This window comes from Bubalus bubalis, chromosome 3, assembly GCF_019923935.1.
Source record: "Bubalus bubalis isolate 160015118507 breed Murrah chromosome 3, NDDB_SH_1, whole genome shotgun sequence".
NCBI lineage: Eukaryota > Metazoa > Chordata > Mammalia > Artiodactyla > Bovidae > Bubalus > Bubalus bubalis.
In genome coordinates this window covers 19,874,170-19,890,431 of record NC_059159.1, presented here as the reverse complement: position 1 = coordinate 19,890,431, position 16,262 = coordinate 19,874,170, and the positions used below count along the sequence as shown (strand labels likewise).

The following is a 16,262-nucleotide window of genomic DNA, read 5'->3' as shown; positions in this document are numbered from 1 at the left end:
TTAAATTATTATTTTTTGGTTGCACTGGGGTTTTGTTGCTGCATGGGGGCTGTCTCTGTTTCCAGGGGGCTACTCTTGGTTGCACAGGCTTCTCATTGCAGTGGCTTCTCTTGTTGCAGTGCACAGGCTCTAGGCATGTGGGCATGGTAGTTGTGGCACACAGGCTTAGTTGCCCCATGGCATATGGGATCTTCCCGGACCAGGGATTGAACCTGTGCCCTGTGCATTGGCAGGTGGATTCTTATCCATTGTACCAGGGAAGTCCCTCTTCCTGTGTTTTTTGGTATGATGTTTTCTTTTAATTAATATTTTTCTTTGGACTAGCAGGAGGGTTTACTCTTATGCTACATTGTTCTTCTGGCTGAGACTGCTCAAAGCTCAGAGTTCTTCAGACAAAGCCTGACCAGTACTACATTGTTCTAGCAAATGTTGATCTACTCATTCTTCTGACAAAGGATGGTCAACTTCTAGTTCTGACAAGGACTGGTAACTTTTCTAGGTTGCTTCCTGAATCTTTCCTCTTTAGCTAATTAGAGATATTTCAAATGATCAGGATATAAATCTGTAAATTGAGATTCCTGTGAGGTTTAAGCCTTCATCTCCTGCCATAGCAATTTCTTACTATGTTGTTGACTTTTTAGTTTTCTTCAAAATGTAAAGCTTTCCCTTGCTAGGAAATGAACTTTCCTTGTGAACTTTCCCCACAGAGGTCTATAGATGATTGGTGGTTAGGTCACCACGTTTTCTGTTTCAGGTTCTTATTTCTGAATCCGACCGGTAAAATTCATTTGCCGTATGTCCCAAAACTCCTTGTTTACCACCTTGCTGCTGACCTCACCCTGGCCACATATTTATTGATTTATTTATTTTTAATTTTATTTTATTTTTAAACTTTACATAATTGTATTAGTTTTGCCAAATATCAAAATGAATCCGCCACAGGTATACATGTGTTCCCCATCCTGAACCCTCCTCCCTCCTCCCTCCCCATTCCATCCCTCTGGGTCGTCCCAGTGCACCAGCCCCAAGCATCCAATATCGTGCATCGAACCTGGACTGGCAACTCATTTCATACATGATATTTTACATGTTTCAATGCCATTCTCCCAAATCTTCCCACCCTCTCCCTCTCTAACAGAGTCCATAAGACTGATCTATACATTAGTGTCTCTTTTGCTGTCTCGTACACAGGGTTATTGTTACCATCTTTCTAAATTCCATATATATGCGTTAGTATACTGTATTGGTGTTTTTCTTTCTGGCTTACTTCACTCTGTATAATAGGCTCCAGTTTCATCCACCTCATTAGAACTGATTCATATGTATTCTTTTTAATGGCTGAGTAATACTCCATTGTGTATATGTACCACAGCTTTCTTATCCATTCATCTGCTGATGGACATCTAGGTTGCTTCCATGTCCTGGCTATTATAAACAGTGCTGCGATGAACATTGGGGTACACGTGTCTCTTTCCCTTCTGGTTTCCTCAGTGTGTATGCCCAGCAGTGGGATTGCTGGATCATAAGGCAGTTCTATTTCCAGTTTTTTAAGGAATCTCCACACTGTTCTCCAGAGTGGCTGTACTAGTTTGCATTCCCACCAACAGTGTAAGAGGGTGCCCTTTTCTCCACACCCTCTCCAGCATTTATTACTTGTAGACTTTTGGATCGCAGCCATTCTGACTGGTGTGGACTGGTACCTCATAGTGGTTTTGATTTGCATTTCTCTGATAATGAGTGATGTTGAGCATCTTTTCATGTGTTTGTTAGCCATCTGTATGTCTTCTTTGGAGAAATGTCTATTTAGTTCTTTGGCCCATTTTTTGATTGGGTCATTTATTTTTCTGGAGTTGAGCTGTAGGAGTTGCTTGTATATTCTCGAGATTAGTTGTTTGTCAGTTGCTTCATTTGCTATTATCTTCTCCCATTCTGAGGGCTGTCTTTTCACCTTGCTAATAGTTTCCTTTGATGTGCAGAAGCTTTTAAGGTTAATTAGGTCCCATTTGTTTATTTTTGCTTTTATTTCCAATATTCTGGGAGGTGGGTCATAGAGGATCCTGCTGTGATGTATGTCAGAGAGTGTTTTGCCTATGTTCTCCTCTAGGAGTTTTATAGTTTCTGGTCTTACGTTTAGATCTTTAATCCATTTTGAGTTTATTTTTGTGTATGGTGTTAGAAAGTGTTCTAGTTTCATTCTTCTACAAGTGGTTGACCAGATTTCCCAGCACCACTTGTTAAAGAGATTGTCTTTAATCCATTGTATATTCTTGCCTCCTTTGTCAAAGATAAGGTGTCCATATGTGCGTGGATTTATCTCTGGGCTTTCTATTTTGTTCCATTGATCTATATTTCTGTCTTTGTCCTGGCCACATAAATAAAGTTTTATTAGAACACAGTCCTGCCCGTTCATTGTGTTTTGTCTCTGGCTACCTTTGTGCCACAATGGCAGAGTTGAGTAGTTGTAGCAGAAGTTGAATGGCCTACAAGCCTAAAATATTTATTATATGGCCCTTTAAGAAAGTTTGTTGAACAACAAGAACCTCCTGTATAGCACGGAGAACTATATTCAATGTCTTATAATAACCTATTATGGACAAGAAACTTGAAAAAGTGTGTGTGTATATGTATTGCAATCACTTTGCTCTACACCTGACCTGAGTCATTGTAAATCCACTATACTTCAGTTAAAGAAAAAAAGAAATTTTGCTGATCCCTGACCTAAGATAAGAAGAGCTTTCAGATGTTTTGGCCACAGAGTGCTGTTTCTAAGTGGAATCTTAAGAAGTCTAATGTGTGAAAATAGATAAAAGAACAGTTCTTGTCACTGGGTAACAAGTGGGAGGAGCTAGAACCCCACAGACTTGACCGTTAATCTCTCCTTGGATGCTGGAGTACCTTCTTGAAACCTCAAATGCTCCTTGAAGTAGAGTTTTTTAAAAATAGAGTGTTTGAGAAGATTCTCTTCAAAAAGAGGTGACCACTTAAGCATGCTTCCCAAAATACTATTCTTAGTGGAAAGGTAAAGACTTAACTATGGGACATAAGTCTAACTTTTCTGAGTCTTAAAATTGACTTTTGTAAAGTTGAGACTAGAATCCCTAAATGGAGTCCTACATTATAAACCAATTAACAGATGATAACTGGACAAAGGTGGTGATCATTTCACAGTGTATACCAATGTCAAATCGTTACGTTGTACATCTGAAACTAATGTTATCTCAGTTACACTTACATTTTTAAAAATTAAACAACACAATTAATGAAACCCAATTAATGAAAACATCTCAACTAATGAAGAGCTACACTAAAAACTTCGTTTTTAACAAAACCATTCCTAGTTAACATTCTTGGCAAAGAAACAGCAGGCTAAGCGTTAGCATGTTTGTCATTTGACCTAACTTAAAAAAGCATGAATCATTGGGGATTTATCACACTACTCCTTCTACTTTTGTGTATGTTTGAAAATTTTCATAATAAGTTTGAAAAAACACTCTCCCCACCCCCAAAAAAGAAAGAAACCATTTTGAGGAATAGGTATAGTCTGGGAAATCAGCAGACAGTTTACCTGTAAGATAAAAGAATATTAAAAAAATATTACAGATATACAGAGAAGCATACATCGTGATATTTTCCAGCAAATGTTCCCATACCTTTTCTGTTTTTGTGGCTTTGAATTTTTATTTAGGAAAAGAGTCACATAATATTGTTTTTATTTCATAACTTATGCTCTCAGATGGCAGTTAAGCAGGGAAACCAACTGCAGATGCAAGTCCATGAAGGGTGCCGTGTTGGTGAAGAAGCCCCACCCCCCACTGGAACAGAAAAACGACCAGTTGCTAGGACAGGAAAGAAGCCACTTGCACATTATTCTTCACTGGTGAGAGTCTTGGGGTCAGACATGAAGACCCCAGAGGATCCTGCAACACAGGTACGAAGGGAACGACTTATCTCTGATTTTTCTGACCTGTGTTTCATTGTCTCTGGTCTAAGATTTGAGCTGTTCTTCAGAGGTTTGGGAGTTAATTGTGACCGTCTCTGTCTGACTTTTTGAACTGGTAACAGTGGTTACTTCTGGAGAGGACCATGAATAGGGTGACATTTTTCTTATACTTTTTCATGCTCATTTTTAAAAACTATACGTTAATATTATTTGACAAAAGAAACCTCAAAATAATACATTATAGGACAATTACTTGAAACAGAAGAAAAAAAAGTATCTTGGATTTGTGTTTATTTGCAGCAGCTTCCACCTGCTCCACATAATCCAGACCAGCCTCAAGACAAGCCCCCTGACTGGTTCACAAGCTACCTAGAGACAGTGAGTGTTCTTTCCAGCTTGGGTTTAGCAGCAGTGTTGGCACAGATGGATTGTTGACGAGATAGAAAGCTAGCTCCAGAGGGCTGCTGCCTCTGGTACAGGTGAACGAAGAATGGTAGCTAATAATTTCCAAACTACAGCAGTTCTAGTCAAGAAAGTTCCTGGCTTTTGCAGTGATGTACTAGAAAAGGGGTGAGTTTAAGGATGTAAGGGAAAAAGACAAATTTCTGTCCTTGAGAAGGAAGTGTTAAAAATTTACTCATCAAAGGGCTTCTTGATATTTGCTTTGAAGCCACTTTAGCTGTGGAAGGATTAGACTTTTTTTTTTGCTATGTTTCTGTCCATTCATTCTGTATCTATTATCTGATTATTGTGTTCTTATACCAGAGATGGTGAGGTTTCAGGTTTATTTTATATCTTCATGCCTTTTTCCAGTCTTGGAACTGAGAGAATTCCGCCCCCCACCCTCCCCCTGCTTTTTCTGTATTCTAGTTCAGAGAGCAAGTGGTTAAAGAAACGGTTGAAAAGCTTGAACAGAAATTACATGAGAAGCTTGTCCTCCAGCATCCATCCTTAGGTTCGTGTCCCTCAGAAGTTTCAATGCCTGTTTCAGAGGAAACACTGTTTTTGCCAGAAAACCAGTTCAGCTGGCATATTGCTTGTAGCAGCTGCCAAAGGAGTATCGTGGGTGTGCGCTACCAGTGCAGGTAAAGCAATAGCTTGGGAATGAACACCCCTTAAAGCGGGAGGTTCTAATGTTCTGGGGGATAAAGCGTGTACTTACTCTGAGCATCAGACACAGCAGCTCTGTACTGAAAACAAGCTACTCTTCACCCACAAGAGAAAATAACTGTTTGAAGAGTGAGTAATTAGATTGCTGTGTTCAGGTATACATTTGAATTGAGAGAGCCAGACAAAATTAAGTTCTCCAAAACGAAATTGGATCCCCAAGGGTTGTCTCCCTATTCCAAACGCTTTCATATCTTTCCTCCCATTGATTGTCCTTTGAAGTAGGTATAGATGAAGTGTCACCATCTTCACTGATTCATGAGGATTGAGACATGGCATGAGTGGGTGGCATGCTCAGGCTCCCACCTCAGTGATGATAGAGCAAATATATGGAAGTCTGGGTCCTTATCTTCTGACCTCAGGTCCTTCCCACTGTGCCATTCCTTTTCTCACAGCCTCTGCCCATCCTACAATATCTGCGAAGATTGTGAATCGGGGCCGTATGCCCATGACTCCAATCATGTCCTGCTGAAGTTGAGGAGACCTGTTGTGGGTTCCTCTGAACCGTTTTCTCACTCGAGGTTCTCTACTCCTCGTCTTCCTGCTGCTCTGGAACAGGCCAGGTAAAACCGTATATATATGGGGTGTTTGTTCTCTGGTTGGCTTCTTGGTTTTGGTGACAGGGTGGGATCACAAAACTAAATAGTCTCCTGGACTTCCCTTGTGGTCCATCCATTGGTTAGGACTCTGCACATCCATTGCAGGGAACACAGGTTTGATCCCTGGTTGAGGAACTGAGCTCCCACAAGCCATGTGGCACAGCCAAAAAAAGACAAAAGAGAAGAGTCTCCTTAGTTCCAGCTCCTTTCCAGTTGATGTGCGGTGACAGGGATAATTATCCGGAGCTAATGAGATGGAAACCAGAACTGCAGAAAGAAATTAAGAAACTAAACTAGAAGCAGACGCTGATGAAGACCACAGGTGGCTCAGAATAGCTTCAAGGTTTGTGAGATTTGTATTTTAAGACTTTTTTTTTAATCTCGCAGGCTCCAGAAGCAAGTTGATAAGAACTTTCTTAAAGCAGAAAAGCAAAGGTTGCGGGCTGAGAAGAAACAGCGTAAAGCAGAGGTCAAGGAACTTAAAAAGCAGCTTAAACTCCACAGGAAGATTCATCTATGGAATTCGCTTCATGGGCTGCAGAACCCCAAATCTCCTTTGGGTCGACCCGAGAGCCTGCTGCAGTCAAACACCCCGATGTAAGCCCAGGGCCAGGGCAGGAGCCAGAGCTTTAGGTCCAGCCATCTAAAAGTGGAACTTAAGCCAACTTCTGTCTTATTTATTATTGCTAACTCCTAACACTCAAACCCTTAAAACTTCCCATTTTCTGATCTTTGTGTTCTTAAAGGGTGGTTTGCTAGTTATCTTTGACACTTCCTTTGTTGGCTTCTTCAGAAAAACAGAAACCAGTAAGGTTCAAAAACTGGTGTAATCTCTTTTTACTGAAGGCAGTCTGGATTTGAAGCAAAAGGAGCAAATGTTTTAAGAGCCCAACTCTCTAGTTGTGGTATTTATGGACCCTTTCAGTTATCCTCACCATAGCTTTTTAACTTAGGAGTTAGGTCCCCTTGTTTTGTTCTTTCAGCTGTGCCATAGGGCAGGTAGGATCTTAGTCCACTGACCAATGATCAGACCCGTACTCCCTACAGTGGAAGCACGGAGTCCTAACCACTAGACTGCCAGGGAATTCCTTGGGTCAGCTTGTTTTCTTAAAAAATGTTAATAGTTTGTTCTTGTTGTTGTTGGAGGGTTTTTTGCACCACATGAAGCTTGCGGGTTCTTAGTTCCCAGACCAGGGATCGAACCGAGGCCCTCAGCAGTGAAAGCAACGAATTCTAACCACTGGACTGTAAGGGAATTCCCATTATAAAGCAGATGCACTAGTATGCCCTCCAGGGTCATGGTCTGCATATTGAACCACATACTGGATATTCAGAATACATCACACCCAACACAAGTAGTTAAATATCTAAATTTCTGTTCAGGCTCCCTCTGCAACCCTGTGCCCCAGTTATGCCAACACTCAGTGCAGCATTTGTGGATGAGAATTTGCCTGATGGGACTCACCTCCAGCCAGGAACCAAGTTTATCAAACACTGGAGGATGAAAAATACAGGAAATGTCAAGTGGAGCACAGACACAAAGGTAGTTTTCCTCACAAAGTGTGAATGTGAAGTGGTTGAAATGGCAGAGTGTTTAACTGACAAACTTTCTCCTGTTACTATTCTTCTCAGCTCAAGTTCATGTGGGGAAACCTGACTTTGGCTTCTACTGAAAAGAAGGATGTTTTGGTTCCCTGCCTAAAGGCTGGCCATGTGGGAGTCGTGTCTGTGGAGTTCATTGCCCCAACCTTGGAGGGGACATACACTTCCCATTGGCGTCTTTCTCACAAAGGCCAGCAGTTCGGGCCTCGGGTCTGGTGCAGCATCATAGTGGATCCTTTCCCCTCCACAGAGAGCCCGGATAACAGTGAAAAGAGCATGATGAGCTCAAGCAGAGGTGATGATCTCACCTGCCAGCAAGAGGTGAGCATTGGAAGGGCCTGTTCACAGCTGGTGGATCCTTCAGAAACCTGGAAAGGCCAGCTTCTCCCCTCCCCCCAAACACATCAGTATGCTTATATTGGGCCTAGTCTTCTGGGACTTTGTTTGTGTGTCCTTCAGATCTGCGTGCAGGTGTCCCTCAGTGCTTAACCCTGGTCGTTACTTGGTGCACAGTTTTCTGATGTTTGTTTGTTTTTTTTTTGCTGCTCTGGCTCACGATGCTGCACAGGCATCACTAGTGCAGTGAGTGGGGTTAGGGTTACTCTTTATTGCGGTGCACTCACTGCAATGAGTTCTTTTGTTGTGGAGCGTGGGCTTCAGGAGTTTTGGGCACCAGTTTAGTGCTCCACAGCACGTGGGTTCTTCCAAGACCAGGGATCATACCTGTGTCCCCCGTATTGGCAGGTGGATTCTTAACCAGTGGACCACCAGGGAAGTCCTGTGCATGTTGGTTTAAGGCAACTTCCCTATTTACTGCTTAAATTTAAGTTACCCAGTGATGATGTTCTGGTTTTGACTATTGTTATTATGGTTAATCTAAGTTACTATCGTTAGGGGAAGCTAGATGAAGTGGGTAATTAGTAAACTCTCTGTACTCGTTCGGAGAAGGCAGTGGCACCCTACTCCAGTACTTTTGCCTAGACAATCCCATGGATGGAGGAGCCTGGTAGGCTGCAGTCCATGGGGTCGATAGAGTCGGACACGACTGAGCGACTTCACTTTCACTTTTCACTTTCCTGCATTGGAGAAGGAAATGGCAACCCACTCCAGTGTTCTTGCCTGGAGAATCCCAGGGACAGGGAAGCCTGGTGGGCTGTCGTCTATGGGGTCGCACAGAGTCGGACACGACTAAAGCGACTTAGCAGCAGCAGCAGCTGTACTCTTTTTGCAGCTTCTTCATAGAAAAGTGTGAAATTAAAAGATTTTACTATATACAGTGCATTTGATTTTAGGGAGGCAGCCGTCAACTTGCTTTTTGAGTTCTGTTGAGGGCCAAAAATGTGTCCCAATGGTTTCTCTCCATAGGAAGCTTTTCTGGCTGAAGAAGAAATTCTGCCTGGTGAAACAACTGAGCAGACAGAAGGGCCAGGAACCTGCATCCTACAGAAGGCAAAGAATGCTCCCAGCAAGAGGGAGCTCTACATCCCATCTGTGGATCTTCTGACTGCCCAGGTGGAAGATTGAGCATTTTGAGGGGAAGGGACAGAAAACCCTGGGGAACAAGTTCTTAACTTGTTGAAGGGAGGAGGGTAGAGCCGTCGGTGGTGCCCAGGAAGTTAGAGATAGACCACTCTAATCTAGTGAGATGCATCAAATGGCAGGATCATCCCCAGTGGAAGCAAGTTTCCAAACTAAATGTTTCCTCTTTGAATTGGGAACTTATCTTGTGGTTCCCACAACTTCCCCTTCGCTGCCTCTTCTTTCTGGCTAACTGGTTCTCCTTCACCCCCACTACATCTGCTCTCTCTCCCAGTGGCTATTTGAATGTTTGGTTCCCATTAACTCTTCTTGTTCTCACTTGACTGAGATGAGGCATGAATTTGAACACGAGTTGAATCTAGGATGATGTGGAGCTCAGTTGCCTTTAACACAAAACATGGCTCTAGCATGTGTTGCAAGTAGCCTAACATGCCTTCCCCCCTTTTTTTTTCAGGATCTGCTGTCCTTTGAGCTACTGGATATAAATATTGTCCAAGAGTTGGAGAGAGTGCCCCACAACACTCCTGTGGGTAAGAATGTCACTTGGTCCACCTTGTTTATTAACAGGCCCAGTAGTATTGCCCCCCTGACTCTGGTAGTTACTGTGTCATTCTGAGATATTAGTAGGCAAGGATTTCTCCCACAATGTGATATTAAAACTGCACCCATGGGCCCATTTTCCTTCATTTCCCTGTTGTCAGTCAGAGGCAACAATACAAGTTTGTACAGAGTTTCCCCACCATAAAGGGACCCTCTTCTCCATTTCTCCTAGGTGTTTGTGTCCCTTTGTTACTTTACATTCATGGTTCTGTGTCTTGGCCATGGTCTTCCAAAGCCAAACAACTGTTTATGATCCTTCCTGTGTTGATTGACCTGAGATACTTGTGTACTTGATGGTCTGGAAAAATTCTTTACAACAGGCCTTGGAGCATATCTGGGTTTATTTTAGTTCTGCAGGTGGCAGGAAACCTAGAAGCTGCTGCTTCTGGACACTGAGTATTGATGATGCAATGCCTTTTCTTGGTTGATGGTTCTCCTATCTTCATTCTCCAGATATGACTCCCTGCATGTCTCCTCTGCCACATGACAGTCCTTTAATAGAGAAGCCAGGCTTGGGGCAGATACAGGAAGAGAGTGAAGGGGCGGGATTTAAAGCACTTCCTGGTAAGGGGTTAAATATTTGTAAAGCATTTGCATCCTCCCCTTCCATACCACGCCCTGTTGTTATCCATACCTTCTACTAACCTTACCTTGGTGTGTGAATGGGTTTTCCATAGGCTCTGATATTTTGAAGTCTCACCTTCACATAGCACAGACAGCAGTTATTCCTTGGCATCGTATCAGCATGGGGATGTGACTGGAGAAAGCTCTGCAACACTTTAAACACCAAGTGCAGACAAAAGTTCTGTCCTTTCCAGATTCCACAGTGTCAGTAAAGAAAAAGGCCGAGAACGTTTCTTCCATGGAGGAACCAGAAGATGATTTGAGTGGGACCCAGTTCGTGTGTGAGACTGTCATCCGATCCCTTACGTTGGATGCCGCCCCGGATCACAAACCACCTTGGAGACAGAAGTCCCCGCAGAGTGAGTGTCCCTGAAATTCTCAGACCTCACCCCACCCCCACATCGGGGTGATGCCTGACTTGTGATTGCCAGACCTGAGCAGGTAGAAGTGCTCTTCTTTAATGAGAGTGGAGACGGGGGATCTTTGTTAGAGGTTGGATCATGGTTGGTTTTTTAGACTCTACGTGTGCATCAGGAGCAAGGCAGCTCCTGTAATTCATTTCTGCACTTTCCCAGGGGCTGAATCACAGCTGTCCGCCACAGAGGAACAGCAGCCAACTGTGCTGCCTGGGCTCTGCAATAAGGAGTCTTCGTGTAAGTGGATGGCCCCTCAGCAGAGAACCCTCCCCTACGCTCCCACCCCCATCCCCAGAAGCTGAGTTGTCTCATTTCTCCCAAGGGCAACAGTCAGGAAATAGTGGGCAGAAGCAGGAGCACCAAGCTAAAGTTTCTCGGGATTAAATTCTGCTGTAATAAATTTCTTTGTGGCAGAATTTCTAGAGGTCAGATAGGCAGAAGCAATTTCATGTATTTCAGATACTATCCAAACACTCAAATTTTAAAACTATGTATTTAAAAAATATATATGTATTTCCACACAAACATTTGAGTACAAATGGATAACAAAAAAAGTCTAAACAAAGTCTAGAAGGACTTACACCAAAATGTTCACAGTAGTTGTCTCAATAAGATTATTGGTAGTTTGTTGTTATTTTTTTTCTTAACTCATCCATGTTTTGCCAGTTTTCTGTCATGACTACTCATTACTTTGCAAAGAAGAGGAGGAAAGGAGTCAAAAGTAGTCATATAGTCCCTGCAGTACTTAGCACCAGATGTTTTCTCTTCTCATAGCCCTGTTAGCTAGTTTAGCAATTTCGATTTGAAACCATCCCAATATGATAGGGGCTTCTCTGATAGCTCAGTTGGTAAAGAATCCGCCTGCAATGCAGGGGACCCCCGGTTCGATTCCTGGGTCGGGAAGATCCACTGGAGAAGGGATAGACTACCCACTCCAATATGCTTGGTCTTCCCTTGTGGCTCAGCTGGTAAAGAATCCACCTGCAATGTGGGAGACCTGGGTTCAATCCCTGGGTTGGGAAGACCCCCTGGAATAAGGGAAAGGCTACCCACTCCAGTATTCTGGCCTGGAGAATTCCATGAATTGTCTAGTCCTTGGGGTTGCTCTGACAGTTACGTTAGCTGTCACCTGAAGGGAATAAGGAAAAGGGCCTCCTTGTTTTAAGGTTCATAGTGTTCTCAGAAGCTTTATTGTTTCTGCTGACCTTGTTTTTATGAACTTTGGTTCTTTGCAGCTTCAGACTTTGAATATGGCCCTCTGGCTTGTCCCTCTCCTCTGGCTTTCATAATTATAGCTCATGACCCACAAGGCTTGGTATGGGGCAGGGTAAGCATGAGGGACTGTTCTTAGTTTGTACCTTAAAATTGGATGCTTTCACCCTTTAGTGAAATTTGCCTCACCTGAAGAGGGACCACTTGCAGACGAGAGGGAGGAGATTGTCCAAATTGCTGAAGAAGAGGCTGTTGTGGAGGAAGAGGATGAGCTCAAAGATGAAGTTCGGAGTCAGTCCTCTGCTTCTTCAGAGGACTATATCATCATCCTGCCTGAGTGCTTTGACACCAGCCGCCCCCTGGGGGACTCCATGTACAGCTCTGCACTCTCACAGCCAGGCCTGGAGCGAGGGGCTGAAGGAGAGCCTGGGATTGAGGCTGGGCAGGAACCAGTCGAGGCTGGGGAGAGACCCCCTGGAGGGGACAACCAGCCACAGGGGCACAACATCAATGACATCCTTATGACCTCACAGACTCTGGACACAGTGCCCCTAACCCCAGAGGTGGTGGGGCCTCCACCACAGCTGCCCAGGTACCATCTGTACCCCACTCTGCTGGGCTGTCCTTCAGAGGTGGAATAAAGAGAGAGGACTCAATCTGATCTCAAAACCTGTTTCTCTGTCAGCGGGGGAAATGGCGATTTCCCATAGTAAAGTCTGATGAATAAAAGCTGTACTTCCCAGTATTTGTGGATCCTGGATTTAAAGAAATACTTGCTTTAGTTAACCTTAATTAGCTGAGTAATTAGCAGGGGAGTGACCAGACTGCAGCCAGTCTTTCTAGCTTGACTGTGGCTGAAGAGGAAAACAGAAGAGTGAGCTCTTCCCACCTGATCCCTAGATGCAGACATGTGCTCTGGATCAGCAGTGTGAAACCTCTGTAGAGAATCTAGCTCTGCTGTGCCCTGTTTGCTGTTTCTCCACCGTTACCAGAGGTGCCTTCTCAACTTACTTTCAATATTATGTCTTTCTGAAAGGAGTCCTCCCAGTGCACAGCATCATGGTTCCCCAGGAGTGGATTTACCAGTTACCGTACCAGAAGTTTCTTCAGTCCCTGGTCAGATCAGAGAAGGTAATGACCTGCCTGAGCTTTCTCTCGGTGCTCTTTTTTCATGGAAACCAGGTATAAGTAGGCCCTCTGTGGTTCTTGGCAGTTTTGCAAAACTTGCCCTTTGACTTTTTCTGTGCTCCTCCCTCCTACTCTTTTTGTTCTATCTTCTAGCTTAATATTTATTAGATGAGACCCCATAGAAGCTGGCATTGTGCTGTAGTGGAAAGAACACAGGTTTTGGAACCAGCCCAGTCTAGGTTCAGCCCCAGCTCTGCCTTTCCTCACTGTGTAACCTTGCAATGGTTCAGCAGGTTGATAATACCTGAAGGTCTGTTTCCTCATCTACAAAATAGAATAGCACCTTGGAGTTATGAGTAGACCCTCAAAGTGGCATCCCTCTCTTCCTCAGAAAACAAAACCTGGACTTGCCTGGCGGCCCAATGATTTAAGACTCTGCATCCAGTGCAGGGGGCACAGGTCGAATCTCTGATCAAGGAACTAAGAGCCCACATGGCATGTGGTGCAGCCAAAAAATTAAAGGCTTGAAATGTGATCAGATTGTTACCTGCCTCAGAAATAGCCCTGCTGGGAGTTAGGAAATCCAAGGCATTTCTAGATGCTGCATCTAACCAACAGCTCTTTTGCTTTTAGAGCTCAGAGGCTCCTCAGGACTTGTAAACAGCAGACCGAAGAGCTATGACCACTCAAGGTAACTGGACCTTGCCTGTGCAGCCTCTTCTTTGAAGCAGGTGGATGTCCTAGCCTCTCAGAGCATGTGCCCCCTCCTGAGAGTGACGGAGGAGAGCCATCATCCCTTCTTGTTCTTATTTCTTCTGAAGCTCATGAGCAACCCTGAGCAGAGGGCTAACGTTGATGTTTAAGAGTGTTGCCAGTCCAGACGGAAGAAGCACCCTAAGGTTCAATTCCTGCTTAGTAACAGAGGAGGGCAGGAAGGTCCAGCCCATTGTGCGTCTCGTAACTTGTTCTTAGACAAACCTTCTTCTCTGCTCCTAGTCGTCTCAAAGCGGTGTCAAGTTGGGCCCCTCCCCGTATACAGTGTTCAGAAAACCACATTTCCTTTGGGAGATGTTTCCTCTGAGATGGTAACTGAGCAGACACACTGCCAGTACCTCACTGCGCCCTTGACCACATTAATTTTAATTTTCCACTGGGGCTGAAAGCTGGCATGCTAACCAGAGTGACGTGTTTTCTGCAGTGCCCATATCTTGTAACAGTAAGAACTGAGCCCTACGTCGGACCTAGATTTGTAACTATAAAACGGATAGGAAAACAGTCACACACTCATTTTACATTTGATTTTTTTTTCTTCAGGAAATCTCATTTCCTTTCCAGAATGAGAACCCAGATTATCTTGTAGGAAGATAATAATTAGTGTTTCTTAGGGAGATAATTTGGCTTTCCTCCTCAGGCACCACCACCACCATCACGGGAATAGCATTGCTGGAGGACTGGTAAAGGGGGCTTTGTCTGTTGCTGCCTCTGCGTACAAGGCCTTGTTTGCTGGACCACCAGTCACTGCACAGGTCAGTGTATGTTTTATTTTCCTGAACCAAATCCAAGTCACTAGTGAAAACAGTGGCATCTGCCTGGGCTGGAGAGAGGCGCACATCATCATAGAAAGCATGAGCTTCAAGTTTAGTCTTCTTTTAATTGGAGGATAATTGCTTTACAATGTGTGTTGGATTCTGCCGTATAGCAGCCAAGAATCAGCCATAAGTACACGTATGTCCCCTCTCTCTTGGACCTCCCGCCCATTCCCCCACCCCATCCTACCCCTCTAGGTTGTCACCAGGTTGAACTCCCTGTGCTATACAGCAGCTTCCCACTAGCTATGTATGTTTCTTACATATGATGACATATATGTTTCAGTGCTGCTCTCTCAATTTCTCTCACCCTCTCCTTCCACAAGTCTGTTCTCTGTCTGCATCTCTATTCCTGCCCTACAAATAGGTTCATCAGTACCATCTTTCTAGATTCCACATATATGTGTTAATATACGATATTTGTTTTCCTCTTTCTGACTTCACTCTGGATAACAAGCTCTGGGTTCATCCATCTCTCTAAAACTGCCTCAGATTTGTTCCTTTTTATGGCTGAGTAATTCCATCGGATATATGTATCACAAAACTTAGTCTTTGATTAAAACACAAAGACTTGGCCACTTTCCTCTTATATGACTTTGGCTAAGTTTAGAGAGGAAAGAAAAAAAACCTAATGTTTGTTGCAGACCTAGTATGTGTGTGGAGCTCTCCCAGGTGCCAGTGCTACAAGAGGAATCAGACACTAGTTCCTGCCCAAAGTGGTGGGAAACAAGTGAAGTAAACAGACATTTGTCTATGAAACTTTTGAAAATTGAAAAGCACTATAGAATTTAAGGAATCTTTCATCTAATTAAAAAAAACCACACATTTATTGTGCAGTGTAAGATACTATGCCAGTTTTCTCAGACCGGTGGAACACCTCAGTCTGATAATTGGCCCCGCAGTGCAGCACAGGAAGGCTTCCTGGTAGATGATGCCTGAAGTCATCCTAAAAGTGTTCGCCAGGAATCAGAGTCAGAAAGGGTAGACAGACAGTAGCCAGTGAAGAGATCTGGAAATGTGAGCCTGGAAGGTAAATTTGTTCTAAGAAGAGAAAGAAAAGACAAGACCAGTGATGTAGGTGGGATGCTGTGTTAAGTGATTTGGATTTTATTTTAGAACCTGTGGGCAGCCTCTGAAGGATTTTAGGGAAGTAATTAACATGATCAGATTTGTTCTTTGTAAGATCACTCCACTCCTCCATAGTGTGGAGGCTAAGGGAGCCTTAAGAAATCCAGCTGAGAATCCACGTGTAAGAAGAAAAGAAGGGTAGAAGAGAAATAGAAATGGCAGAACTTGGAGGCCATAAGGGTAGAAAGAAGTCAAGGATAAAAGTTTCTGGTTTAGGTAGTCAGTGTAACATTCATTAAGAGAGGATATATAAGAAGGGTATATTTGAGCAGGAGGAAAAGAAAATCAAGTCGGTTTGGGGCTGGTGTTGAATTTGAGACCCAGGTCAGTTTATCCAGAGTATAGTTGGATTTATACATTTGAATTACAGAGAAAAGAAGTTTGGCCTGGAAATGAAGTCATTTATGTACAAGATATAACAGGAGCCACAAATTAGATAAAATTTTCCAGGAAGAATGGATAAAGGAAGGAGCAGCCTCTAAGGATCATGGAAAGAAAGAGTGCTCTGCAAAGAAGACTGAGAACTAGGAGGAGAATGAGGAAGGGAAGGGAGTTCTACGCTGGAGCTTAGGGAAGGGAGTTTTAATGAGGAGGGCATGGCCAGAAGTGTCAGGTGCTGCACAGGAGTGTGAAGGAGCAGAGAGGACTTTAAGAGTACAACTGTGCCTCACTTTCAAATAGCTGGACTATACAAAGGGAAAAGGAGAGTGAAAGCTGGGAC

At 43.7% G+C, this 16,262-nt stretch overlaps 1 protein-coding gene across 7 annotated transcripts in view; it reads left to right on the top strand.

Moving 5' to 3' along the window:
• Positions 1-16,262, top strand: part of NBR1 (NBR1 autophagy cargo receptor) — a 30,369-nt gene that overhangs the window by 10,715 nt on the left and 3,392 nt on the right. For 2 of the 7 annotated variants that reach the window (XM_006042613.3, XM_006042612.3), the window contains exons 6-21: positions 3,734-3,928; positions 4,241-4,318; positions 4,811-5,025; positions 5,503-5,670; positions 6,094-6,303; positions 7,090-7,249; positions 7,339-7,629; positions 8,674-8,820; positions 9,302-9,377; positions 9,901-10,011; positions 10,266-10,430; positions 10,647-10,724; positions 11,874-12,291; positions 12,736-12,830; positions 13,461-13,518; positions 14,239-14,353. In XM_006042613.3, coding sequence (XP_006042675.1) covers positions 3,734-3,928; positions 4,241-4,318; positions 4,811-5,025; positions 5,503-5,670; positions 6,094-6,303; positions 7,090-7,249; positions 7,339-7,629; positions 8,674-8,820; positions 9,302-9,377; positions 9,901-10,011; positions 10,266-10,430; positions 10,647-10,724; positions 11,874-12,291; positions 12,736-12,830; positions 13,461-13,518; positions 14,239-14,353 — 2,580 coding nt within the window. The remainder of the gene's footprint in view (positions 1-3,733; positions 3,929-4,240; positions 4,319-4,810; positions 5,026-5,502; positions 5,671-6,093; positions 6,304-7,089; positions 7,250-7,338; positions 7,630-8,673; positions 8,821-9,301; positions 9,378-9,900; positions 10,012-10,265; positions 10,431-10,646; positions 10,725-11,873; positions 12,292-12,735; positions 12,831-13,460; positions 13,519-14,238; positions 14,354-16,262) is intronic. The other 5 variants (XM_006042614.3, XM_025280071.2, XM_006042617.3 and 2 more) reach the window with 5 other exon arrangements.